This window comes from Leptonotus elevatus, chromosome 20, assembly GCF_054856555.1.
Source record: "Leptonotus elevatus isolate MCC_2025b chromosome 20, RoL_Lele_1.0, whole genome shotgun sequence".
NCBI classification, from domain to species: domain Eukaryota; kingdom Metazoa; phylum Chordata; class Actinopteri; order Syngnathiformes; family Syngnathidae; genus Leptonotus; species Leptonotus elevatus.
The window spans coordinates 186,877-211,492 of record NC_141258.1 but is presented as its reverse complement, the minus strand read 5'-3'; the positions used below and the strand labels follow the sequence as shown (position 1 = coordinate 211,492).

General features: G+C 54.2%; 2 protein-coding genes across 6 annotated transcripts; one reads left to right on the top strand and one right to left on the bottom strand.

Annotated features, from left to right (window-relative positions):
- Positions 1–1,245: 1,245 nt before the first annotated feature.
- LOC147156217 (microtubule-associated protein tau-like) lies at positions 1,246–9,367 on the bottom strand. Of its 4 annotated transcripts, XM_086064931.1 has the most exons (12): positions 9,217–9,352; positions 6,253–6,383; positions 5,531–5,568; positions 5,398–5,443; positions 5,064–5,317; positions 4,908–5,000; positions 4,405–4,497; positions 4,140–4,232; positions 3,761–3,842; positions 3,573–3,679; positions 2,716–2,818; positions 2,130–2,313 (listed from the first exon to the last, which is right to left on the bottom strand). In XM_086064931.1, exons 2-12 carry the CDS (start codon positions 6,365–6,367, stop codon positions 2,285–2,287), a joined length of 1,053 nt encoding a protein of 350 aa, XP_085921057.1. In that variant the 5' UTR covers positions 6,368–6,383; positions 9,217–9,352; the 3' UTR covers positions 2,130–2,284. The 4 variants fall into 4 exon arrangements, with proteins under 4 accessions (XP_085921056.1, XP_085921058.1, XP_085921057.1 ...); XM_086064930.1 differs by lacking the exon at positions 2,716–2,818 and having other exon boundaries at positions 1,246–2,313; XM_086064933.1 differs by lacking the exon at positions 4,140–4,232 and having other exon boundaries at positions 9,217–9,367.
- Positions 9,368–9,765: 398 nt separating this feature from the next.
- On the top strand, positions 9,766–24,469 carry LOC147156216 (PH and SEC7 domain-containing protein 1-like). Of its 2 annotated transcripts, none has more exons than XM_086064927.1 (17): positions 9,766–10,123; positions 10,716–12,326; positions 12,494–12,599; positions 13,039–13,561; positions 14,218–14,499; positions 14,781–14,945; positions 15,028–15,105; positions 15,182–15,294; positions 16,478–16,536; positions 16,663–16,752; positions 19,346–19,389; positions 20,158–20,342; positions 21,327–21,397; positions 21,463–21,620; positions 22,076–22,220; positions 22,532–22,675; positions 23,126–24,469. In XM_086064927.1, the coding sequence occupies exons 2-17, from the start codon at positions 10,803–10,805 to the stop codon at positions 23,348–23,350; spliced, it is 3,912 nt and encodes a 1,303-aa protein (XP_085921053.1). In that variant the 5' UTR covers positions 9,766–10,123; positions 10,716–10,802; the 3' UTR covers positions 23,351–24,469. The 2 variants fall into 2 exon arrangements, with proteins under 2 accessions (XP_085921053.1, XP_085921052.1); XM_086064926.1 differs by having other exon boundaries at positions 15,025–15,105.
- Positions 24,470–24,616: the final 147 nt, after the last annotated feature.

Here is a 24,616-nt window from a genome sequence, read left to right as displayed (position 1 = left end):
GGAGGGTCCAGCGGGCACTAGCAGCTAGCATTAGCAGCGAGCAGAAGAACGTGTCTGATGCCCAACTCGTGTGTCATCGTGGGCTGTTAAATAGCCAAGCGAAAAAGAGCAGAAAGGGTTTTTATCGACTCCCGAAGGTTGTTACAAACCGGGGATTGGAAGCCCAAAAGAAGAGCGAACCGACCAGGCCACGAAGGGCTACGGATTTGCTCGATCACTTTGGAAATCACTTTAAACTTGAAAAGTGTGTCACACAAAAGTGACGCCATCTAGCAGCAGCCAATAGAAAAGCCCCTACAGATGACGTTGCTCCCATTTGTTTTTTTTTATATTGCGCACAAGTAATACACTTTTTTTTTTAACAACAAAAAACTAATACTGAAACTAAACTAAAACTAAGCATATATGAAATAACTCAAACTAATAAAAACTAACAGAACCACCTTAAAAATTAAAACTAACTCAATTTAAAACTCAAAACGAAATAAAAACATACTAAAATGAAAAATTCCAAAACTATTAACAACCCTGCGCGCCACTCCAGACTTGGCATCGACATTACAGCCATTAAGTGTCCTCGGCATGTTCTTTTGGACACGCGCAAGTCTTGAAATGCTTCTGCGCGTACGAGATTTGTTTGAGGAACCAAGCCGGCTTTGCTTCCGTCTGGATGGGCCTTCGTCTCCTTGTCGTAGCGTGTACGGGTCATACATAACTCGCCGGCATGCCGCGCACTTGCCTGCTTGTCCAAAGTCTTCATATAGTTCTTCATCGCCACAGACGGTGCGAGTCCACGAGGAAAATAAATAAATAATAATAATAAATAAACAAATAATAATACTCCGAGCGGAAAGGAATCAGCAGCGTCTCGCGTACTCATACGGAGGCGTCCCCACCGATATGGCCAGGCGCGAGGGATTGTGGGATATGTTACTATTTTTAGCACAAAAGTGGGAACCCTCTATTCAAGTTTGGCGCGCTTTTAGCCAGTGGCAAATTATGCAAGATGGCCACCGGTGGCTTCACTTGTCGCTACGGCAAGGAGGCGGCGGCGGCGGCATTGCGAGTCCATCTCATGTCACAAGTCGGCAAAATTCACAAAGTGTCGCTCAAACATTCGTGAAAAGTTTGGAAGGCCGTTTTCCACCATTGGATATCCTCCTCTTCCTCCTCCTCCTCCTCCTCCTCCTCCTCCTCCTCCTCCTCCTCCTCTCGCCAAACACCAACAAAGAAGACGGTGAGGAATTGGGTGACTTGGTAGCGTTTATTGTCAAACACAAACATACATTAAATGCACAAGAACAACAATCACATTTGCATCACGGTACAGCGTGTGAGTTGGTTACTATGGAAACTGGCTCACGGAGACCATCTTTGTCGCCTTCAAGTGACATTTTTGAAGAAGTTAGCATGCACCTCAGCTCTGGTAAGAAAACACGACACACGGTGGACAAAAGTGGCATTACCCTGCATACGCACGCGCATCAAATCCGGCCGCTTCATGCAGGAAGTGATGTCATAGCAGGAACATTTTTTTCCCCATTAGGTATAAACTTTAGAAAGAACCATGACTGTCAATCACCTAAAACTATAAATAGATATTCCACAGAAAAATGACTTTGCACACCCGCCCAAAAATTTCCGATCACATGAAGAAGCTAAAAGTAGGCGGACCTCCACCACCGGCAGTCGACTTCCATCATTTGCTTCTCTCCACTTGGTGAAATACTGCTTGAAAATGCCTGCTTGCCGTCCCTCAACATTGAGAAAGCGTCCCCGTCATCGTCCCCACGCACAAAGACAGGCAACACAAGAGTGACGGACGGACGGACGGACGGACAGCAGGCAGGCCGATAGCACCTTTGCAACTTTTTCTCTCAAACGTGGACAAGAAAGCGGCGAGTCGGCCCTAAAATTTGGACAGCTCAAAATGGCCACCAATTAAGAAGCTGAAGCTGACTTGAACAGAATCCAATCGCCAAATGCCGCCATTTTCCAGTACACGTGGAATTACAAATTTGGACTTGTGGAGCTTCTGAAAGCCTCAACATCCTGTCGGGGTGACGAGGAGGGGACGAGCGGGCGGGGCGGGGTTTGCGGTTGGGTCGCGGCTCACAGCCCCTGCTGGGCCAGCGAGGCGCTGACCCGGTCGGCCAGCGTGGACAGCTGGGGGGGCTCGGCCATGTTGAGGCTGCCGGACGACGACACGGTGCTGAGCTGCTGAGTGGGCGAGTCGTCCAGGGAGATGATCTCGGCGCCGTGGTCCGTGCGCGCCTTGGCGCTCTCACGGAAGCTCAGCTTGTGGCTCTCGATCTGCGTGCACACAAACGCGCACACGCGCTCGTCACTGATGCCGCGAGGGGGGCACAAGAAAAATGGGGGCGACTTTCATGTGATTGAAAAATCCTGATGCGTTTTGGGAGCCCCCTAGTGGCCACTTAGTTGTTTTTATTATGCCTTGCACCTCTTCTGTGGCCATCAATAAGCCCCGCCCATTTCGGTAAGCAGGTGACCAAATCAAAAATAAAAAGATTGAGTGGACTTCGTTCCAAAAATGTCCAATGAAAATCACGTCGTGTGTTTGGAGGGAATGAGTCGACATTTGAAAGCGTTCGCTCATTACAACCCACAAGCGCCACAAATGATGTTTGTGGACCTGGATGAGGAGGAGGATGATGATGATGAAGAAGATGAAGATGACGCGCTGGTACTTACTGCCGGCCTCCATCTTGGCGGGTGCGTGTGAGACAGTCTGAGGTGAGAGAGGGGGGGTTGCGGCGGGGGAGGGGCTCGGCTCGCCTTTCTTCCCCTTCGCTCGCTACGCCCGTGGGGGGGGGGGGGGGGGGGGGTGACGCATGCAACAAAAATAAACGGGATGGCGTCAACAGAAATGAAATCAACGTGCAAACTGAAGATCACAAAAATAATGATCATAATAATGACAAATACATGATGTGGAAAACGAGCGTCGGCAGACGCAATGGACGGCAAGTCGATTGGCGTTCGTTGCCATTTTATTGGCAATTCCATTTTTTTGTTGCGTGAAATCCAAATGATTGAATTGACTTCATTACTTATAATGCATTTTATAGTTAATTTACTTAATTTCATATAATAGTGCTATTATTTTATTTGCATCTGTATTTTCACATTTTATTCAGATTATTAATATTCAATAATGACAATATTATTGCAACTTTTTAGATTTTTAGTGCAATATTATTATATTATTATTATTCCAACCAATGTATAAGCAACAATCAAACAGCATTTTATTTTGAAGTTTTACTGTTATGATTTTGTTGAGTTGTACTCGTATTTATTTTATGAGTATCTGATTTTTGTTTCATTTCATAACGAAAATGATTAAAATTCAGAAAACAAACAGTGCATCAATAATGTAGTTTTATTTTTTAGAATGTAATTATTGTCTCATTGAAAGATTATCAGTATTTGTGAATGAAATGACGATTCTCCCAAATTTCCATCCGGCCGGCAAAAAACAAAGCAAATGTGCGACCTCGTTTGTTGCTACTTTGTATTATTATGATGAATGATTTTGTTTTTGTTACCTTTTTCTGTCCGCCTCCTGGCATGTGAGTGATGTTGCCAAGTGAGCCCACCTTGGATTGAACTTTGAACTCCAGCTTCTCATTTTTTATCTCCACGTTGCCGCCACCTGGTGGACACAAGGTCAACTACAAGCTGGAGCGCCAAGCCCGTCACGTGATTGTGGTTGCTTCGAAGCGCGTGACGTCACCTGGCTTGTGGCGGATGTTGTCTTTGGACCCGCACTTGGCCGACACGCTGCTCAGGTCCACTTTTTTGTGGACGATTTGGACCTGACGACAGAACAAAGACCACTCGTGAAATCCCTCTCGTGCAAATCAGCCAACGGCCGTCGTGCACCCGAACCCAACTTCCCCCCCGCTGATGTCTGCCTGCCAATCATGCAGCCGCTTTGGTTGATGGATTGTTAGTTGCCACGGCAACGCCACATGACGGACACACAAGGAGCACGTGAGGGACACGCCTACGTCTCGTGGGGGGAGTTAGGATGGGGTGGGGGGGTTGCTCCTTGAAAAGGAAGGGGGAGGGTCTTGGGCTGTCCAGCAGCCAATCAGCAGTGAGCTACTCACATTGCCGCCTCCGGGGACGTGTTTAATATTATCTTTGGAACGGCAGCGGGAGCGCACGTTGCTCAAGTCCAACTTCTTGTCCACAATCTCAACCTGGAAGTCAACACGGCAGAGATGCCAGTTACCCCAACGCCGGGACCCCGCACCCCCCCGCCCGCCCTCGCCCCCGCGGTCCGGGAAAGGCGAACCGCCGGTCGCCGTCACACGCTGCCTACGTAGCCTCTAGCGGGAGCGTGTGACGGGCTACGAGCACGGGCCGCCTCACCTTGCCGCCGCCCGGCGCGTGCTTGATGTTGTCTTTGGAGCCGCAGCGGGGATGGACGCCCGTCAGGTCCAACTTCTTGTCCAGGATTTGGACCTGAACAACAACAACATAGACGCTTGTTGAAAGCAAAGTCCGACGCTATGTAAGGAAGTACAGCGGTTCCTCCAACGAACCGCTTTCTAAAAGGTTCGGTGGCATGCGGGCAAGGCGAGCCCCAGTCCGCAATTGACAAACAGGCAAAGGCACCAATAAGAAATGAAAACGGAGCAGGACGCACCCGCACGGAACCCACCTAACCCTAACCCTAACCCGCCCGCCCGCCGCGCTGCCTCCAGCCGCAGCTGCCACTCACTAGGCCACGCCCCCTAAAGGCAAAATGCGCCAGCGTTTTTGGGCGGGTCTGGCACACGAATGAGCAAGTCGAGTTGCGCGGCGCTGACGGAAGCAATCGAGCTGCCAAATTGAACGACGCCGGCCAGTAAGCGGGAAGAAGTCCAACTCACATGGCCGCCACCGGGCATGTGACTGAGGTTGGCTTTGGAGCCGCACTTGGACTGCACGCCGCTGTAGTCCACCTTCTGGTCCAGGATCTGCACCTGCACAAGAAGGACACCTCCAAACGTCAGGACTAAAGTCCCGGCGTCCGGCGCCGCGCTTACCTTCCCGCCGCCCGGCTGGTGCTTGATGTTTCCGGTGGATCCGATCTTGGACTTGACCGTCTTGAGGTCGGGCATGGGCGGGGCGGCGGCCAGAGCGGCCGGGGGGCGTGTTTTCAGCGAAGCGGGCGACTTTGGGGAACTCCGCACCACCGCCACTTTTTTCACCTTCTGGACGTCGCTTGCCGACTTGCCCGAGAGCGCCTGGCCGGCGGGGGACTTGGGCGTCCCGGGACTGCTCTGGCCGCTCGCCGCGTCTGGAAGGCGAAGCGGACGTCACGTGATGCCGCGAGCCGTCTTTGGATCGGTCGGTGAGTTTGCGCTCCGCTTGACGTACCTGGCTGAGGTCTGGCGGACGTTTTGCTTGCGGGAGTTTGAAACTTCTGCAAGGACGAAAAAAAGTCAAGCGGGGACGGACGTGTGTGTCACAAATGCTACGTTAGCGTAAAGAGCTAAACGGCGAGCGCTACCTTCTCTGCGGCTCCGTTGTCCATCTTGGCGGCGTGAGCTGCAGCACAAAACGAGAGGACGAGGTCAGGCCGCGCTTACGTGTGGGGGCCCGGGTTGGGGGGGCCCGGGCGGGGGGGGCCCGGGCGGGGGGGGCCCGGGCGGGGGGGCCCGGGCGGGAATCCCCTCGCCCGAACCTCAGCCCTCCAAAATGCTCGACGACACAATCGAACCCGACGAGCGACCCGACTCGGCCGAGGCCAGATGAGCTTTCTCTCTTTTCAAAGCCTCGACGTGACATTCGGCCATTTTGCTCGTGGAAGGTCATGTGATACGAGCTGCCGATCTGATTGGTCGTTACTGTTGCCCGACGTCGCTTGCGATCCGTTGACGAATGGCAGCAAAACGTTCGGCAGCTCGACATTTGTCAACGGAGAGGATTTTGCCGGCAAATTTCTTGCTTTGTCCTCTTAGATGACGCAAAAGCGAGAAATATTTGCGCGAAAGTCGCCGCTGTGCTTGTCACATTTGGTAGAATGCAAAAAGATGGAAGCAAACGTTTGTTTTTTCTGGTGAAAGAAGCGAGTGGAATTTTTGTTTTGTTTGCCTTTTGAAAAATTGGGCCAAAGTGCAAAAAGCTGGACACGGTCTGGATTTGGTTTGAAAGCGGACTTAAGAAGGGACCAACGTGGCGGAGACGTCGCTCCCATCCGGGCCCGCCCCTGAAGCGGGCGCTGGCGGTCACCTGTGACGTTGCCGTGTCCGGTCGGGACGCCGTTCTCGTGGCGGTGCTCGTTGAGGCTCAAGGCGGCCATGTTGGCGTCGGCCGTGTAGCTGTTATTGGCGGCGGCGTGCTCCATGCTGGCGACGGCGGCGCTGCGGAGGACGACACACAAGGCGCAAGGTCAGCCGGAAGGAAGGACTGCGGGAGGTCACCTCAAGTCCCGACCCGCCCCCAAAGAAAACCCTTTTCAAGCGGCCAAAAAGCGTTTGAAGGCTATTTGCCAAACGATTTGCTTGTTGCTGGCAACTGGCAAGTGACTTGACTTGAGGTCACTGCCGCCGTTCAGTGCTCGTATCTCGAGTCTGCGCTCGCAAGTCAAAGCAAAAGGAAAAGTGCTGAACGATCTTGGAAAATCCTCAAAACGTCGACCCGCGCTGCACTTTGCCATGACAGTGTCCCGTCAGACGGCCGCCATTTTCTGCCGCAACTTCCACTTGCTGCCGCCAGCACAAGATGGCTGCCAGCGGCACCAAACAAACAATGATGTCACTTTCCATCCTAATGGGGGGCCTTGTGAGTGTGCGTGTGCATGCGTGGCCCATTTAGCGGCGCTCTCTCAGTGCTCGCGGACAAAACCGCCATTGAGGCGTCTGCATGGACGGGTTCGAACAAGACAAACGCCGCACATGAGCTGGCGGGCCCACGCGGACCCCCAAGCGAACATGGACGACGTCGTTCTTTTGTTGAGCGAGCTTGCAACTCAAGCGGATGGTCGCCAAGCGCCAGGACCGGTACCGAGGACCATTTGGTACCGGCCGCCACGGAGAGACTGAACAAGTGGCCGCCATCTTTGTGCAATGTTCTTCAAATACAAACAAGCAAACTCTATGTAGCGCTTGAAAGTGGAGCCAACAAAGACGGTTGGAAACGGGTCACGCTTAAGCCGGCGTTAGCTCGGTGACCGTGAAAGATGCCGTGTTGAAAACATGCTCGGTCACGTGACGTCAGGGCGAACCGTCGCTGGTCCCGCAATTCCTCATTTTGTTGACGGCCGAGTCTTCGGTTTTTGTGAAAAAGGCGCCATCAAAGCATCCTGAGCACGACCGGCAAAATAACAATTGCAGACATTTTGCCAGGATTTTGCGTGTCAATATCTCGTGCTGAAACTTCAGCTCATGTGGCGTGCGTGTTGCGGCCGCAATGTTTGTTTTTAGTCTTCATTTTGTAAGATCGCGCCCGCGTGAGCAAACAGGATGTCGGTCCTGCTCGCCGCTTGAAGGCTGCCTTGTGATTGGACGCCCACGCATGCCGGCCCACCCCGGCTCCGCTTTGTGCTCGATTGGTCCTGACCCACTTGGCCGCTGCGGGCTGGCGCTGCCAAGCTGCCGGCACAATTAGCACGCGACAACACACACACGCGCTTACACTTTGCGGCCAGGTGTGAATTTTTCTTCCCGTTTGTACACGCCAAGCTGCCGTCTCCTGACGCTGGCTGCACACCTCATGCTAACTTATGCTAAGCTAACGGCAGCATAATGTCATCACCTCAAAGGAGCAGTGTGTGTGTGTGTGTGTGTGTGTGTGTGTGTGTGTGTGTGTGTGTGTGTGTGTGTGCAAACGTGTGTTGTCACGTGGGCACGTGTCCTCACTTTGCACTTTGACCCCGCACGTCAGGTCGTGTCACGCAAATGTCCTCGTGGGCCATTTTGTGCAAATGCTTTTGATCTGGACTCCGGCGCAAGTCAGGTGCCGTCCACACTTTGTCCTCACGAGTACGTGGTACGAGTTAAGCGGATTTATAATATTTAGTACTTTCTCCAATGAGATTGGTAAGCAAAGTGTGTGTTATTTGCTTGTGCTGCCCACCTTGGCCAGCAGGAGGCGCTATCATCCACTTAAGCAGACACAAACCAAGAGGAAGAATCTTTCTTTGTATTTTCTTCTCACTGGACTGCAAGCGACTTCAGCAATAAGATGCCGTAATAAACTTTGGACGTTTGTCAAGGCCGACAACGCAAACGCCTTCGAACCGCGTTTGCGTTGCGGCTGACATCAAGAATTGAATGAAAACGTGAAAATCGTTGTGCAGTCCATTTTCGCAGAGGATAAAGAATATATGCCTATATCATCTGTCTACGTATGTTGCGCCACCATTTGTGTTCAAGCGTCCATTGCTTGTTGATGCTAACGGTTAGCGTGTCAATGACGTCATCATTGTTGCTTAGCCTTCAGCTGGTGGGCAACGTTGTTATTAAAATGCAGGTGGGAGTGGCCAAAAAGCAGCCAGAAGACACGCTGACTATTTACAAACATGTCTTCTTTCTTCTCCTTGATTATTTTGCCAAACGTTTGTTTGCTTGTAAGTCAAAGGCAAAAACCTGCCCAGCGACGACTCGTTTCTGGAAGAAAAAAAATCGCTTGGATCTCAAGATGTTCGAATGTTCCGAAAAATGAGATGACAACGAGATACTAGTTACGAGCACTTACTAGTAGCCGACTGCATGCACCGCCTCCAAAGGCCACACGAATCAAATCGTGTCATCATCATTATTTTTAGGGGGAGGGTGGACTGCTCGAATGTTCGGGGGGGGCGGGGGGGGGGACGATGTCGTCGGCCATCTTGCTTGCATGTTCGAGAATGAACCAGCGCGCGCGCGCTCTCGAGACGGACACGCGCGACACAAAGAACCGCGCAAGCTCGTCGGTCGGTGGGAGAACCTGCTGGAAGGATGCCGCGTGCACGCGCGCGACGACGCCCGCCGCCTCGCGCGCGACAGCGAACGATCAAACAAAACAACACCCAAAAAAAAAAAACGTTGAGAAAAAACAGGCACATTTGAGCGGCGACACGCACATTGGGGGGACATTCGTGCCTGCGTGCGTGACCTCCGACGCGCGCGCGCAAACGCGTGCACTCTGCGGTGCGATCGACGCGTGCATGCGTGCGGTCCACTTGTGATTTTGTGGTGGGATTGTGGTTCTTACCTGCGTGCGGTTCGAGACGTTCGGTTCTTCTCTGGACTGGACGGCGCGCACGCAACCACGGCTCCTCCTCGCTGTGCACGCTCACGCCGCTGGGGGGCGCGCGCCTGTGTTGAAACGCAAGCTGTGCACGCGCATGCCCGCCTGCCTTGCGATTGGCTGTTTTTTTCACATTTAAAAGGCAAACTTTATTGATTTCATTCATCATTGTTGAACAATTGAAGAATTTATGATTTGATGTTTTTAATATTACAAGATAAATAAAAAGCCCCGACGGGCGAATGCAAAGGCAGCGAACGCGCTCTCGTCACGATGCCTTCAAGAAGATCCAAACACTTTAAGAAGCCTCCTGCTCCTGTGGGGGCCACTAACGAGTCAAGTGTGTCTTTGCTTGGATGGCTCACATTTTCTGGACGTGGCAAAAAAAGAAGAGATGATTCGTGACGAAGTAAATGAATAAGACCATTATTTAATTCGTTGAGTTTAAAAACTGACTAACTGATGAACAAATCATGGAATTTTTTTTTTTAAAGAGGGAGGGGGGGGGTTGTGTGCTGCCACCTGCTGGACAAACGTCAAGCTGTCCCATGTGTCCTTCATCGAGCGTCACGTACACTGCTGCAGCAGGACGTCACGTGAGGCTCAGCGCGCGCGCGCGCGCGCAGGTGATGGCGCGGCGAAGGCCCCGCGCATGCCCAATGGCGGCCGGCCGGCCGTCAGGCACGGAGAGGGGCGGGGCTGCGGCGGGGTCTCTTCTCCCACCTGACGTCAAGCGCACGCGCACGCGCACGCACCCGCCAGGAGGACCAAGCAACTGCGGCGGTCCGCTCGACTGTCGCGCGCACCGCGAAATGCTGCCGGCCGGCGTCGACTCGTGATGCTCGTCGTCAACATGGCCGGCTTCCGTCTTGTGAGTAGCGACTTCCTCCTCCTCTTCTTCCTCCTCCTCTTCCTCCTCTTCGTCGGTCCGGCGTGCGTCTCCTCCGGACGCCCCCCAGCCCGTGCCCCCCAAATGCCACCGACGTGATTGACGCGTGTGTGACATTCACACAACTTTGCTTGTTTCAAAGTGGATGACATCTTCATCATCTTCATCATCGTCATGCTCCGACACCTCAACTCTTTGCGTGACCTCTACGCGCTCGGCTCGTGACGTCACCCACCAGACATCAACACTTGCACGTGCACAACAAAGCAAAACTCCCGCAGCACGAACACGCAGCAGGCATGACAAAAACAACACGCGCAGAAAACACGCACGCGTCTTCGTGGACATGCGATGTCCATGAACACATTCACACTCGCAAGTACTGCACGTGCGTATTTCTTTGCGGCCACACACTCACACACACATTCATTCACACAAACGTGTGTGTGTGTGTGTGCGTGTTAGCATGACTCATCAGTTTTGTGCGTCCTTGTGGGACTGTCAGTTGATCGGCCTTCCCAAAAACTTCTCATGTCTTTAAAACCTCAACAAAGTCCTCCCGTGCCTTTTTCAGGTGCGGCGCAGTTGAAGGGATCCGTCCTCCGCCTCCCCCACAAAGTGTCTGATTGGCTCCCCAGGGGGACAAAAGGAGGTGGCGAGAATGTCCCAATCGGGGAAAGTCCTTCACGTGTACGTGGAGGTCAGGTCGGCTTCCGATGCCAGCGCGGGCGGGAAGTCCTTTGGAGAACATGAACGTGGTCCTGCTCCGGACCACTCGGGACTTAAAGACAACACCGAGAAGCTCCTGTCCCGGCTCTCCAGTCAGACCCCCACCAGGTGTCAGACCCCCACCAGGTGTCAGACCCCCGGCCCGTACCCAGTCCGCGGGTCTCCTCCAGACTCTGGAAGATCTCATCTCAATCAAGCCATGGACTCTCCCAGGACATGCAAGCGCTGGAGTCTCCCATGTGACATGAAGACCTCCGCCAAGGCCTGCTACAACAGGAAGGAGGAGCAGGATGGGAAGCGGTCTGTGGTCTCCTTCAGTTACGTGCAAAAGTCCAACGTCAAAACTTTAAGCGGTCCAGGGAGCAGTCAGGAAAGGTCCAACCCGGTTGACAAAAGACTTTGTGACCCTTTGTGGTTTGGGAGTCCCGCTTGTTCACGCAGTCCCAAATGGACCTCCCGACCCGCCGTGGACTCCGTCGGGAGGGCGGCAACTCGAAGGGCTCTGGAGGAGTTTGGATCGCCGTTATTGCGGATCAAAGTGGCGCACGCGCTGGAGCGCTCGGCGTGGTCTGGGACCTCCCATCCGGCCCGTTGCCAGTCCTGGTCCGGCTCTCCTGTCCTGCACCACAACACGAACCCGCGAGAGCGCGCGACGTGGGGCTGGCCTCCGAGTCCGCTGTCACAGCGACAGTCTCAAAGTCCAATTTCCCACTCGCGCAGACCCGCCCACTTGGCCCATGACATCATGGAAGGCTTGAACCAGTTGAGTGACGTGGCCAAACCTTCGGCCGTCCGCTGGATCCGTTCCAAACAACCGGGACCCGCTTCTCCGCGGCAAAGCCTGAAGATGAACATCCCGGTCCACGTGGCGGCGGCGGACCAGGATCCTGCCGCAGGGCGAGCCCTCCAGCGGCAGCCGGGCCAGCTGCGGTCGCCCCGCGTCCACCGACCCCCTGACCCTCCCACCGACCTTGGCTCCCCCATCAGGGACCCCGGCGTGTCCCTGGCCAATCTCCGACCGCCCGATAGCCCCGCCCTGCGTCGGCGCCAGACGCCCCAGTACACCGGCGCTCGCCGGAGGGGCTCCGGATGCCGAGAAAGGGGAGATCAGTGGGAGCCGACGTCCCAAACTTTGGCCGGTCCGAGGACGGAGGACGCCTCCGCTAAGAGGCCGAGTGGGAGTCCTTTCCCGGTCCCGGACGGCGAGCAGACTTGCGGAAGCGTCAGCCCGACAACGCAACAGAAGCGAGCTGAGCAGAGGAGGAGGGAGCGCCTCCTCCTCGGTCCCGTGGTCCCGGACTCTCCCGACGAGGACCGCGAGCGCCTCTTGGAGGCCACGGGAGGATCCTCGCCCAGCTCCAGCGGGGTGACGGGAAGTTTGGGGGACCGGGAGTGCTTGTCGCCCGAGTCCCTTCTGTCCGGGAACCACGGCAACCAGACCTCCTCCGGAATTCAGGTGGGACCCGGAACCCCCGGCCACAACTGGGCTTGGCAAATTGTGGCAATTTGAAATGAAGATGTTTTCAACATGAAGGCAGCCGCCGCTTCCGAGGCCATTTTGTTTTGCAACCCAACCCCAAAGGTCTGAGATGTTCTTGTTGTGGTCCTTTGGACTTTTTGCAGACGGACAGCACCACGCCCGTCCTGTCGCTTCACTGTCAGAAGATGGCTCGGGCCAAGTGGGAGTTCCTCTTTGGAACCGACGAGGACGCCGGCAGCGGAACCGCAAGTGAGTTGCAAATCGTTTCCGCGAGTCCAAAACGTCTCCGCAGTGGCTTTGTTGTGATTCGGGAGCGGCAAATGCGCAATTCGCATCGTTCATCAGTCGCTCCTCCCACATTTACACAAATTGGACATTTTCACAAAAGATCGGTATTTATCTGGATTGTTTTCTTTCCATTTGCGGCTGTTGAGCGTAAAGACAGCAACGAGGCGAAGATGCTGATGTGCACTTGTTGGCTTGCGATGCAACAAATGGGGGCGCTGCAAGTTGGGGCGCGACCTTGCGGTGACCCCGACTGCCGGCCCTCACGTCCGACTGTCGCGGGTCAAAACGCTGACACTTCCTCGTCAACGCGCCGATATGACAACCTGCTTTTTTGGGTGTTTGCCAGCATGCCAACATCTGCTCAAGTTCTTGTTTTCTTCTTTTTTGCGTCTTCATGCAGACTTTGCGGAACCTTCAACAGCACCCCCAAGCGGGAACTCCAGCGAGGCGCCCACCCCCACGCCCCCCTCGTCGCTGCCGCCGCTTGCCGCCGATCAACACATTGCACACGTGGAGGTGGAATTGGTGGCCCCGCCCCCCGCCGACGTCAACGAAACGCCCGTCATCCGCCGGGCCCTCAAGTACTCGGAGACGGACCTGGACGCCGTCCCGCTGCGCTGCTACCGAGAGACGGACATCGACGAGCTGCTGACGGACGGGCGGGACAGGCCCGGCGCCGACTTTGTGAGCAACGCAAACGTCCCCGGGGGGCATCCTCGGGGGCCCGGGTTGGACCTGAAGGCTGCGGAAGGGCGGCGTGGACAGAGAGAGCAGGACGAGGAGGACGAGCAGGACGAGGAGGACGAGCAGGACGAGGAGGACGAGGAGGTGGTGAGCTGGGCCAGCGTGAGGATGCAAGGAGACGACAGGAAGCAACAGGATGCAGCGCAGGAACAGGAAGAAGGCTTCCCACGCATGAAGAGGTACGCGACACACGCGACTCGCACCCGAGTCCATTTCAGAAAGAAAAAATGTCACTGTTCCGCTTCGTGTTGAAAATTGCGCATTTGGAAGGTTAACTGAGTTCACTTTGAAAGGTTCATGCGCGAAAGGCCACAATCGCACCTTTGGCCAACTGACGGCAGTCTGCGCAGGTCAAAACCCGACGGGGTTCCGACCCAAGCGCAATGTCTTCAATGTATTGACGAGTCAAACGATCGATTGGACCGTCAGGTCAAATATTTGGGATGAGTTTGCGGTGCTGCCGCGGCACCGTCGACACGGAGAAGCGACCGATGGGGTCCGAAAACGGGCCGAGCGCAGGATCAGGAAATAAAACGTGACAATCCAGTCGGAAAAGAGCAAACGTGACGCCATAAAAGCGGGCGGGAACGACACCGCAGACGTACATATCACATATTACATAATGCCGTACGTCTGACAGCAAACACAGTCAATTCAACATGGCTGCCGGAAGTTGAATGACTTCCGGAGAACAAATTGCGGAAGGCGGTCGGCTTTGATTCCAAGAGCTCGACTTGATCATCACAACAGACTTTCATTTTGCCTGCATTAGCATCAAAGCTCACCAAAATGCTGCCGGCCATACCAGGGCTCATGTTGGCGTTTTTGCGCGCAGAGCGTCGGCGTGCTTCTTGGACGGCCGTCAGCCGCCGCCGCCGCCGCTCAAGTCGCCCGTCTCGCTGCGGGCCGGCGTCGGCAAGGGCGAGGACGCCTTCAGTCGCCATTTTGAGAGCATCGTGGAGTCGGCGCGCGCCAAGGGCACGTCCTACCACAGCCTGGACGGCGCCGAGCCCGCCCCGCCCGCCGACTCGGACGCCACGCGGCCGCCGTCCAGCGAGAGGCTGAGCGCCGGCTCGGAGGACACGCCCCCCGGGAGGCGGGCCCACTTGCCACCCAGGTCAGATCGTCCGTTTGCCGGCTCAATTTGGATGTTGACGCGCCGATCGGTCGACGTTGCGGCACATTGTGACAAACGGCGGATTGGTCACCAGCCAAAGGACAAAACTGACTGGTCGCTGTCCGCAAAACGTAGACTAACAATTGGTTGGTCGCTGTCACATGACATCAAATCTAGTGCAAGAGCAACCGATCGGCGTGATTGTCACGAGAAGGCGCCGGCATACGTTGATGAAATTGGAAGGAAAGCTTTTTGGCAAACGTGAAAAGTCTTTTCACCAGGGAGGAGGCGGTCCCGCGGTGGGCGACGGAGCGTCGGAGGCGAGATGCCGGCGGCGGCGGCTCGCCGAGCGCCGGCCAGCGGGCCGCCGCCCGCCACCTGGCGCGACGGCTCCACCGCTTGGACGGCTTCTGCCAGGAGGACGCGGCGCGCCGGCTGAGCAGGAAGTGAGTCACGGCGCCGCCGCCGCACGCCGCCGCGTCTTCGCCGCCGTCATCTTCTTCTTCTCTTCTTGTGGTGTGGCAGCAGCGACTTCAGCCGCCTGCTGGCCGACGAGTACCTGCGACTCTTTGACTTCTCGCGTCTCCCGCTGGACCGAGCGCTCAGGTGTGTGCGCGTGCACGTGTCCACATGCTCCACATTGCACCACAACGCCCCCTGGTGGTCAACGCCATGCGTGCAGGACGTTCCTGAAGCAGGCGGCGTTCTCGGGGGAGGCCGAAGATGGCGACAGGTTGCTGTGGCATTTTTCCCGCCGCTATTTTCTGTGCAACCCGAGCCGCTTCGCCACGGAGGGTGAGAACACGCAACGCTCTTGCGTATGTTGTATGTCACGCGTCATACGTGCCAGCGAGCAGTCACGAGTTGTCAAAATCGGCGTACGAGAGGTCAAGTTTGGTGTGAACATGTTTTTTCCTTTTCCTGGTGTGGCCGCAAGTCAAGTCAAGTCAAAATATGAAATGGGACCAAATGAAAATGGCACTTAAGGTCAAAGTTCAAATGAAATCAAGTTTGGAATCATCATTTCATCATTTCATCTTCTTGGTAAGAGAATAAGTGGACTGTTTTGCCTTTAACATGTTTTGTGACATTTCTAGGCCGTGATTTACGCATTTCAGTTTCGATTTAAATTCCAACGAAAAAACAATTCACTTCAACAATGAAGACATTTTCGAAATATTCCTGCTAAGATCAATATTTGCCGAAGATCATCTTCCTCCAACAAACGAAAATAAACCGAACCCAAAACAACCCAAGATCAAAATGTGGATGCAAATGTTGATGATTGGCGCTCAATATGATGACGTCGCATCTTCAAGGAACATTTGAAACTTACCTCATGATGTGACCTCTGACCTCTGCGCAAACAAGTCAACTTTTGAATTGATTCATCATATGACCCGATCGTCACTATTGGCTTGAGTTGTGGTCATTTTCTGGAGCGCGGGCGGGTGGGCGGCGACTGTTTTCGGACGGCGCAATAAAATGTGATCATGTGATCTGACGCATGAAAATGTTCACGTGAGTTGCGAGCAAGCGCGTTTATTGGCACGCGCGTGTGTTTCATGTCATACGCGCGCACGTATGTGAAGATGAAGATGCTCAACGATGGCGGTCGGCGGCTGTGCATTTATTCGCATTGGAGCAAAAAGAATAAAAGACGCGACGTGACGTGATGTCATGTGACGTGACGCAACGATGTCAGCGGCTGAAAAATTAGCTCTTGAAGTTTTCCACATTTGAACTTTTGTCAGGAGTGGGTTTGACGTTTCTGACTGTCTTCATCTTTCCACACGCTGCCTCATCCACTTTTTGACCTTTATGACCTTTTCGACATGTTGCGCAAGTGTTTGTTCTCAAATGGAGATTGAACAAGCGATCAATAATTGGCCGAATTTGAGGTTCCCAAAAGAAAATGTTTGCGAGCGAGGCTTGCGTGTCAACACGTCAGCCATCAAAATGTTGTTCTTCTCCTCAGATGGCGTCCACGCGCTGACGCGGGCGCTCGTGACGCTCGACGCCGACCTGCACGGACCAGTAAGTGTGTGCGTGTGCGTGCGTTGCTCGGATGACTTGAAGCGAGCGCGTTTGCCGCTTGCTGCTCTTCACCTTCAATTTCAAAAGTTTGAAACATTTTGATGACGTGAAATGCTTTTTTTTCAGAATGTCGACGAGAGGACATCTTGGCCGCAATTTGTCCACAAGTTGGACGGCCTCAATGACGGACGAAACTTCCCCAAACATCTGCTCAAAGTAAGCGCACGCACGCGCACGCGCACGCCACATTTGGACGGCAACATGGCTGCCGCGCTGCTGAATTTCCTTGCCACTTTTCCACCGTCGTCCCTCAAATCAATCGTTGATTTTCATTTCCTTCCCTTTTTTTCATTTGTCCTCCATTTTCTTCCTCTTTCTTTCCTTGTGTCTCTTTTTCCTTCAATTTGTTCTTGTTTTTTTGTGCTTGTTTTCTTTTTCCTTTTTGTTCCTGAGCGGGCTCCTTCATCACCGCCCCCTCCTCGCCCCCTCCTCGCCTCCTTCATTAGCTGGCGTCGAAGCTTTATCTTTATATTCGTGCGTGTGTGTAAACATGCCAAATGCGCGCGCGCGGCTTCTTTCCTTCCTTGCCGCGTGAAGTCCCCAAGCGCCGAGCGGTTGCCACGGTAACACGTGAATGCCATCAGGTTCGCCCACCCCCTTTTTGGTCTTTCTGCCCGATCGCCATGGAGACGAGGCGGCGGCGGCGGCGGCTTCCTCTTCCTAACGAGCTCGTTAGATGTCATTAGTTTGTCGTTTGGCGCTAATGATGACCTCCAGTCAGCTGCGACAACATTCTCATTAGCGTTAGCATCTCCTTAGCATTAGAGTTTCCGTTTTTGACAAAGATTGTCTTCTTTTTTGAGGTTTTTTCCCGTTTGCTGCAAAAAAACAGCAAGAACACATTTTTGGATTGTCAAAATTGGTCTTCGTGGTGGCGACGCCCCCTAGAGGCCGTCATTACCAACACTTTCATATTTCTCTTTCTCACACGTTCACCTTCGCTCTCTTACACTCTCACACACTTCCTGTTACACACGCGCGCGCACACACTCTGACGCACACTTTGTCTGCGTCTCTCTCACGCGCACACAAAGTGAGAGTGCGACAGGAAGTGGATGGCAAGTTGATGGCGAACATTTGCACCTTTTCTCCCACACGAGCTGCTCGTCACCGCCAGGATGTGCGAAGGCCAAACGGAACGGAACGGGCGGGAGGAGGGCGGGGTGGGGGTTGCGGGGGCTCAAGGGAGGAAGGGAGGGCGGGGGCACGGGGGCGGTGCGAGCAGCGAGAGGAAGTGAGAGAGAAGACGGAGAGCGCGAGAAAGACATCGAGCTGGTGACATTGGGCAGCGCCTCGCCTCGCCTTCTGGTCGCCGTGGCAACACAAAAGGAAAGAAAAAAAAGCCTGCTGGGAAAAAAGGGAGAAACGCCGCCAGCGACAGGAAGCTTCTTTTTCTTTTTGCTCTGGTCGCCGTCGGCTTGTGACGAAAGTGACGCTCTTTGGAATCCCGACGCCGAGTGCGCGCGTTGACGCCCACCACCCCCCTCACTGCTCGCCCCTCCCATCCGCGCTCCTCGCCCCCATTTCTGCACACGCCCCCTCGCAGAAGCAGAAGTTGTGCAGCGGCCATGGACGTGGCGCCGTCAGGTGCGCGCACGCCCGGCCACTGATTGACAGCCCCGACCGCCACCGGCGACCCCGCCTCCCCCGTTCCCCGGGGCCATCCGCTTCCTGTTTTGCGGAGCGAGCGAGCGACCATGATCGGCGTGAACAGCCTGCACTCGGCGGGACGTCTGCGCTCGCGCTCGCTGTGCACGGTGCGCTACGGCCGCGATTTCCGCATGATGGACCCGTTCCGCTATCCCAGGACGCCGCGCTCGCGATCCCTCAAGCCGCTCGTCTTTCCGGACCTGCTGGGAAAAGCTCAGGACGGCCAGAACCACCCGCAGGCTCGCAAGAGGAGGAAGGTATGCCCGAAAAGCGTCGCCGTGGCAACCAACACGCCACCAAGTTGACTTTGGTCCGGACGGTTGTCTGCTGGCGTGGCCACGTCTCCGCGTCTAACTGCTTGCTGACTGGTCGCCAGGTGCTGGCTAACTGCTTGCTGACTGGTCGCCAGGTGCTTGCTGACGGAGTCTGAGCCTCACTGGTCGCTTGCTAACTGCTCGCTAATTGGTGATAATTGCTCACTAGCGACTGCGATGATTTGTGCCAATGACTTCCTGCTCTGATGACATCATCGCCAGCTGGCCGCTAATTGGTCACTTGCTAATTGAACCTGAGCGCAACCTTAACACTGACGGCAGAGTAGAGGTCATTGAGACCTGCTTGTGTAAAAACGTCTTTGAAGCAGATGTCAAAACTCCACGAAAGTTGAAATGCGCCTTTCTTCTTTCTCTTTTGTCTTTCTGAAACTTCACATCGGCAGACATTTTCACCAAAGTGTGAATTTGTGACGTGTACACAAGACGCACGCCACGATCGCCAACATGGCGGTTGACATCCTACTCAAATGACATCATCGCCAGCTGGTGTCTCGCTTGTCACGAACTTGAACCTCGAGCCAAAGTGTTCATCAAGTCAGGAGGCAGCAGGGAAGAGTTGATTGTGACCCCCCCCCCCCCCAAAAAAAAGCACTTTTGGATTTTGGTCTCACTTGCAAACTTCCTGGACTTGTTTGCGCCCGGGTCATGGAACCGTCATGGTGGCTTGTGTTAGCTTGTGTTAGCTTGTGTTAGCTTGTGTTAGCTTGTGTTAGCTTGTGTTAGCTTTGCGATGCCGACTAACGTGTGTGTCGATGTTTCCGCAGGCGCTCTACAACTCCATCAAGACTCAGAAGCTGCAGTGGACCCTGTAAGTCCGCCACATCCACACTTGAGGGGGCTTTCCATGCTTTTGTTTGACACCCGAGTCCGCTCCATCCCAAAATTCAACCATTGCGAAGGCGCGAGCCGCGTTCCCACCCACTCCACAAAGCCAACAAGGATCGGTCCCAGTCCTTGAAATGAGAGAAAAGGAGTGAATGATCGTGAACGTTGACGGTGCCAATTAGGCGGGCGAGCGAACGAGCGAACGAGCGAGCGAGCGAGCGAGCGGCTGGCTGGGCTTTGTTGCCATGGCGATGGCACCATGGCGACCACTCGCTCGCTCCTTTCGCGCTCTCTCGCCTCACCTGCTTCCTCCCACTTCCTCTCCCGGAATAGCTGCGGGAGCAAAATACTTCATCTCCATGACGACGCCGTTTGATGACGTCACATGAGCACCTGAGGGGGCGTGGCCGTACCCTCTGTGTGCGTGTGATTGCCACAGCACGGTGAGGTGTAACCGTGGAAACGCATCCCCCTCCCCCCTCGTTAGTGAGAAGGCACTCAGGCAGTGCAGCAGTTGCCAGGCAACAGGCTGCGTGCTGATTGGCCGGCTTGTATTTGGAAGCGCAGGGCGCCCCCTGCCGGGCCGTCGAGTGACGCTCGTGCGCCTGCTTACGAGTAGACTTTGATTTGATTTGTGGACTTGATGCTCCATTTGTTGTTCTCACAAGTATTTTTTGGCCCGCCGAAGCTGCTGTGCGGTTACCGTGACAACGTGTTTTGGCCGGCGCTCACGTGTTTGCCGTCTCCATAGCGACGAGGAGGAACTGAGGAAGTCCTTCTCGGAACTCGGCGACAGCCTGTGCGACTCGTCCCCGTCGGTAAAGGGCGGCGGTGACGGGACGGCGCCGGTGGACGAGACGGCGCCGGGCGGAACGCCGCTGTACAAGAACGGCTTCCTGGTGCGCAAAGTGCACGCCGACTCGGACGGGAAGAGAAGTACGTGAGAAACCCGCTCGCTCGGCATTTTACGCTTCGCTTTTGCTTTTTGAAAATGTGGAAATAGTCAAGCACTTTGAAGACATTTTGGAAGCACTCTAAAAAATATTCACGGTGCCTCCATTTTGGATGGATGACCTGAGTTTTTGATTTTTCATAAATACGTAAAAAAAAGAAAAAGAAATCAAAGAAATCCTTCCAGAATGTTCATGTTGTTTTAACTCATTTGCTCCCCAAAACATATAAATAAGTTTGATTGTAAAGGTTTTAAGTGTCCCAAAGACGTAATTGTACGTTTATTTTTGAAATGTTTGATGTGCTTCTCAAGCGCGGTCCTCAAGTGCACCTTTCGGCCTGTTTTGCATGTCTCCCACAGCAACACACAAACACAACACAGTGTTTGAAACGATGAGCTGAGCAGCAAGCTTGCATGAAGCCTGATAACGATCCTCAGGTGTGTTGGTCGAGAGAGACATGGAAAACTGGCTGGATGGGGGTGCTGAGAAAAGCGCGGAAGGTTTGACGCAGCCTCTCAACTGCAAAGAACAGTTGAAGCAATGGTAGTCATTACAAAAACGGCCAGCAGGTGGCAGCAGAGTATAAGAGACCAGCCAGGCCAACGTTGCAAACAAGCTGATTTCTCCCCAGTTCGAAACAGATTTGTGAATAATGATGAAACTTAGCAATAATCTGGTGTGCTGCAAAATGGAAACAGATGCAAACTTTTTTTTCCTGATGAAAGAAGAGACTCGAATCTTTCTTTTGGTCGCTTCCATGTTTTGATAGCAATAGAACAGAATATTCTGTGGGCCTTGCAAAATCCAAATCCAGGAAAACAGCCGGGAGCGAAGGGGGTTGCTTCAGTGAAAATGGCTGCCAGTCAATAATTAAGGGGGAAAAAAGTGAATCCATTTTAGGAATTAGGCCAAAAGCAAATGTGTTGCAAGTTTTGTATGTCAACAATTATTGTTTGTTGTGCGGCAGCGTCGCGTGGCAAGCGAGGCTGGAAGAGTTTCTACGCCATCTTGAAAGGGCTGATCCTCTACCTGCAGAAGGTGAGTCGCGGCGAGCGCCACCTGCTCACGCTATCGCTAACCTGCCGATGCGCGCACGCGTTCAGGGCGAGTACCGCGCCGACAAGCCGCTGACGGACGACGACCTGAAGAACGCCGTCTCCGTCCATCACTCGCTGGCCATCAGAGCGGCCGACTACAGCAAACGCGCAAACGTCTTCTACCTGCGCACCGCCGACTGGCGGCTCTTCCTCTTCCAGGCGCCGTAAGTCACTTTCTGGCTCTGTGTGCGTGCGTGTGCGTGAGACACACGCACGCACGCACACTGAGGCCTTGCTCCAGTTCCAGCCGGCGTTTGTCCCAGATAATCAAGCCCCGCCTCCACACTCTGCCCGAGCCTTGAGAGACTTTTGTGTGAGACGACCGGCGCACGTCGCCATTTTTCGCTTCTTTGGCGGTCGAGTGAGCGCAGGATGGATGGTGACCTTTCACCTTTCAACCACCGCAAGCCCGATTCTCGCAATCGGTGCCGATCCTCAACTTTGTGTGCTCGCAAATGTTCATTTTCCATTCAGTCTTTATTTTCCAGTCCCCCAAAACGTTAGCGCAAAAAAAGCAAACGTCGGCGCCTGGACGAGCCGCGTCCTCGCCGGCTGCGGGACGGCTGGCAGATGCGTTGATTTGCGGGCTGATGTTTGTCCGTCCCGTCGACCGCCACAGAAACGCCGAGCAGATGCATTCGTGGATCACCTGCATCAACACGGTGGCGGCCTCCTTCTCGGCTCCGCCCCTGCCGGCCGCCGTCGCCTCCCACAAGAAGTTCAGCAGGCCGCTGTTGCCGGGCAACATGTCCAAACTCGGCCAGGTGGGTCCGCAACACGCGCCGCACACGTACGGGAAGCACGCCAATGGAAAGAAATCAAGCAAAAAACATGTAAATGTCATGCGAGCCCGCACGCCTTATTTTGATGACGTTTGTATTTTGAATATCTTCTGATATGAAATGCGTCGTGATCAGTCGCGTAAAGCGCACGCTAACGTGCTCGTGACGCGCAAATAGTGCTGATGATTTCGATGCTACCTGAATCCTGATTGGACGCAAGTCACGTGAGGTCACTCCCGACGTGGGAAGAACGTGTCGTGTTGATGGTGCGTGGCCGCGTGTGTGTTTTGGAGGAGGAGCAGCTGCGTTCCCACGAGGCCCGTTTGCGGTCCGTGTCTTCGGAGCTGGCCGAGTTGCAGTCCTGCCCGCCCGGACCCAAACTCAAAGGCAGACAGCTGGACCAGTACCAGCAGAGGGACCAGCATCTCCACTTTGAGGTGCGTGTGGCGTGCGATGATGACATCACAAGTGTGTTGATAGCGGACGTCTCCGCTGGCGTCCAGCTGGCAACGGCGCCGACTGCCAAATTCCTTCAAATGGATTTCAATGTCGTGGAATGTCAAACGGCTAAAAGCTTTGCATCGTGCATTTTTGCACGCGCACGTCGATAGCACACACGGACGGCGTGATGGGAAATTGTAGCATTTAGCCAATGAGTAGGTTCCAAATCGGTTCGAATGTATTTTCCATTCCGAAATGTTGACGTCACATTGGCAGTTGCATGCTTGCGAACAAATGAAAACCTCAAAAGTTTGCCAATATTTGAACAATCCATTCGTCTTACTTTGCATTCATGGAGTGAAGACGGATGGATTTTGCATGAAATGCTTCCTTTATGATGAAAAAAAAAAGCGCTCACGTGCTCCAAACATGCCTGACTTGCGCAGAAAACGCGCTACGAGACGTACGTGGCCCTGCTGCGGTCCAAGATGGAGGGCGGCGATGGCGCCGATGGCGAGGAGGCCGACCTGGAGGAGGACGATGGCGCTCTGCACAGGGCGCAGTCCAGCCCCACCCTACGCGACGGCAGCCAGGCCGGCGGCACCCGAGCTGCCGGCAAAGCTCGGCAGGACGTCCAGCGTCACAGTTACCGGCAAGCGGTCAAGAAGTGAGGGCAACCGCTGCTCGCTCGCTCGCTCGCTCACTCGCTGGGCTTTTTGGCTGGGCCTCCTGGGCCCGGCTCGCCCGCCACCCCGGTGGATGGGCGGGAACCCAAAATGGCACCCGCTCACAGCAGGAAGGGGCTCGGCCAGGCGTCGCATGCACACCTTTTACTTGTCTTGCCCTCTTCTCTCTTTCCATTTTTTCTGTCTTGACTTTCCTTTCCCCATCTTTGTCACCACCTTTCAATGTTTCCTCCTTCTTGTGTCATCACTTCCTGTTTGGACGCTTTCTCTTCATCTCTTTGTTCTTCACTTTCTCGTTTCTCCTTCCTATCTTTTGCTTTTGATTGTTTTCTTCATCTCGTCTTCTATTCCTGTCTTGCTCTGTTGTTGTTTACGGCCACCAGTAGGAGGCGCTGTGCTTTGACTCTCCAGACGGATCAGGAATGTTCTTTGGGTTTTGATAGCAAGACCCCCCCACCCCCGCCCCACTTCTTACCCCACTCCCCGGACGACGGACGTGAACACGCCACGGAGGTCCGAGCGGGATTTCAAACGTGTCAGTCATCTTGTGAACTGGCTGTTGATTGGTTGGCGGCAGTACGGCGCATAGGGCCCGCCCCCCCCCCCCCCCCCCCCCCCCGCACACCCCAGCTCTTCTTCACCTTCAATTAATTGCATTTATTTTAGGGGGCGTGTGTGCGCCCGTATGTTTTGTGTGTGCATATATGCATCTCTTGTGTTGTGTAGGCAAGTTTGTGTGTGCGTGCATGTGTGCGTGCGTGCGTGCGCACTACGCTTGTGGCTATGTCTTAACGTCCAAGATGGACACCAAAGGACGAGTGAAGCCGTGGCACGTTGGTGACTGACTTCAGGTGGAGGCAGAGGCTGGTTACCATGGTAACCAGAGTGGCCGCATCCACAGGGTGATGGACACAGGCGTGTTCGTGAAGGAGGTGCGTGGACGTGACAATTGTAAATAAAGCATGTTCATTAGACTCCATTTGGACTTTCGGACCCGTTCACATCCGCCGCCACCACCGCCGCTTTCTTTCTGCTCGTTTGTAAACATTTTCATCTGGTTGAATAAAAAAAAATTCTTGGTTCTTCATTTGGAAGAGAAATGTACGCAGGTGTGTTGCATTCACTCAAATTAAAAACAGAGGAAAACATATTTTTTGAAAAATGACTTCAAAAGAAAGATTTTTTTTTGTTTTTCTCAAATGAATGCTTCTGTAAGCTCATGTTGGTCCACATACACATGCAGTTCACTGG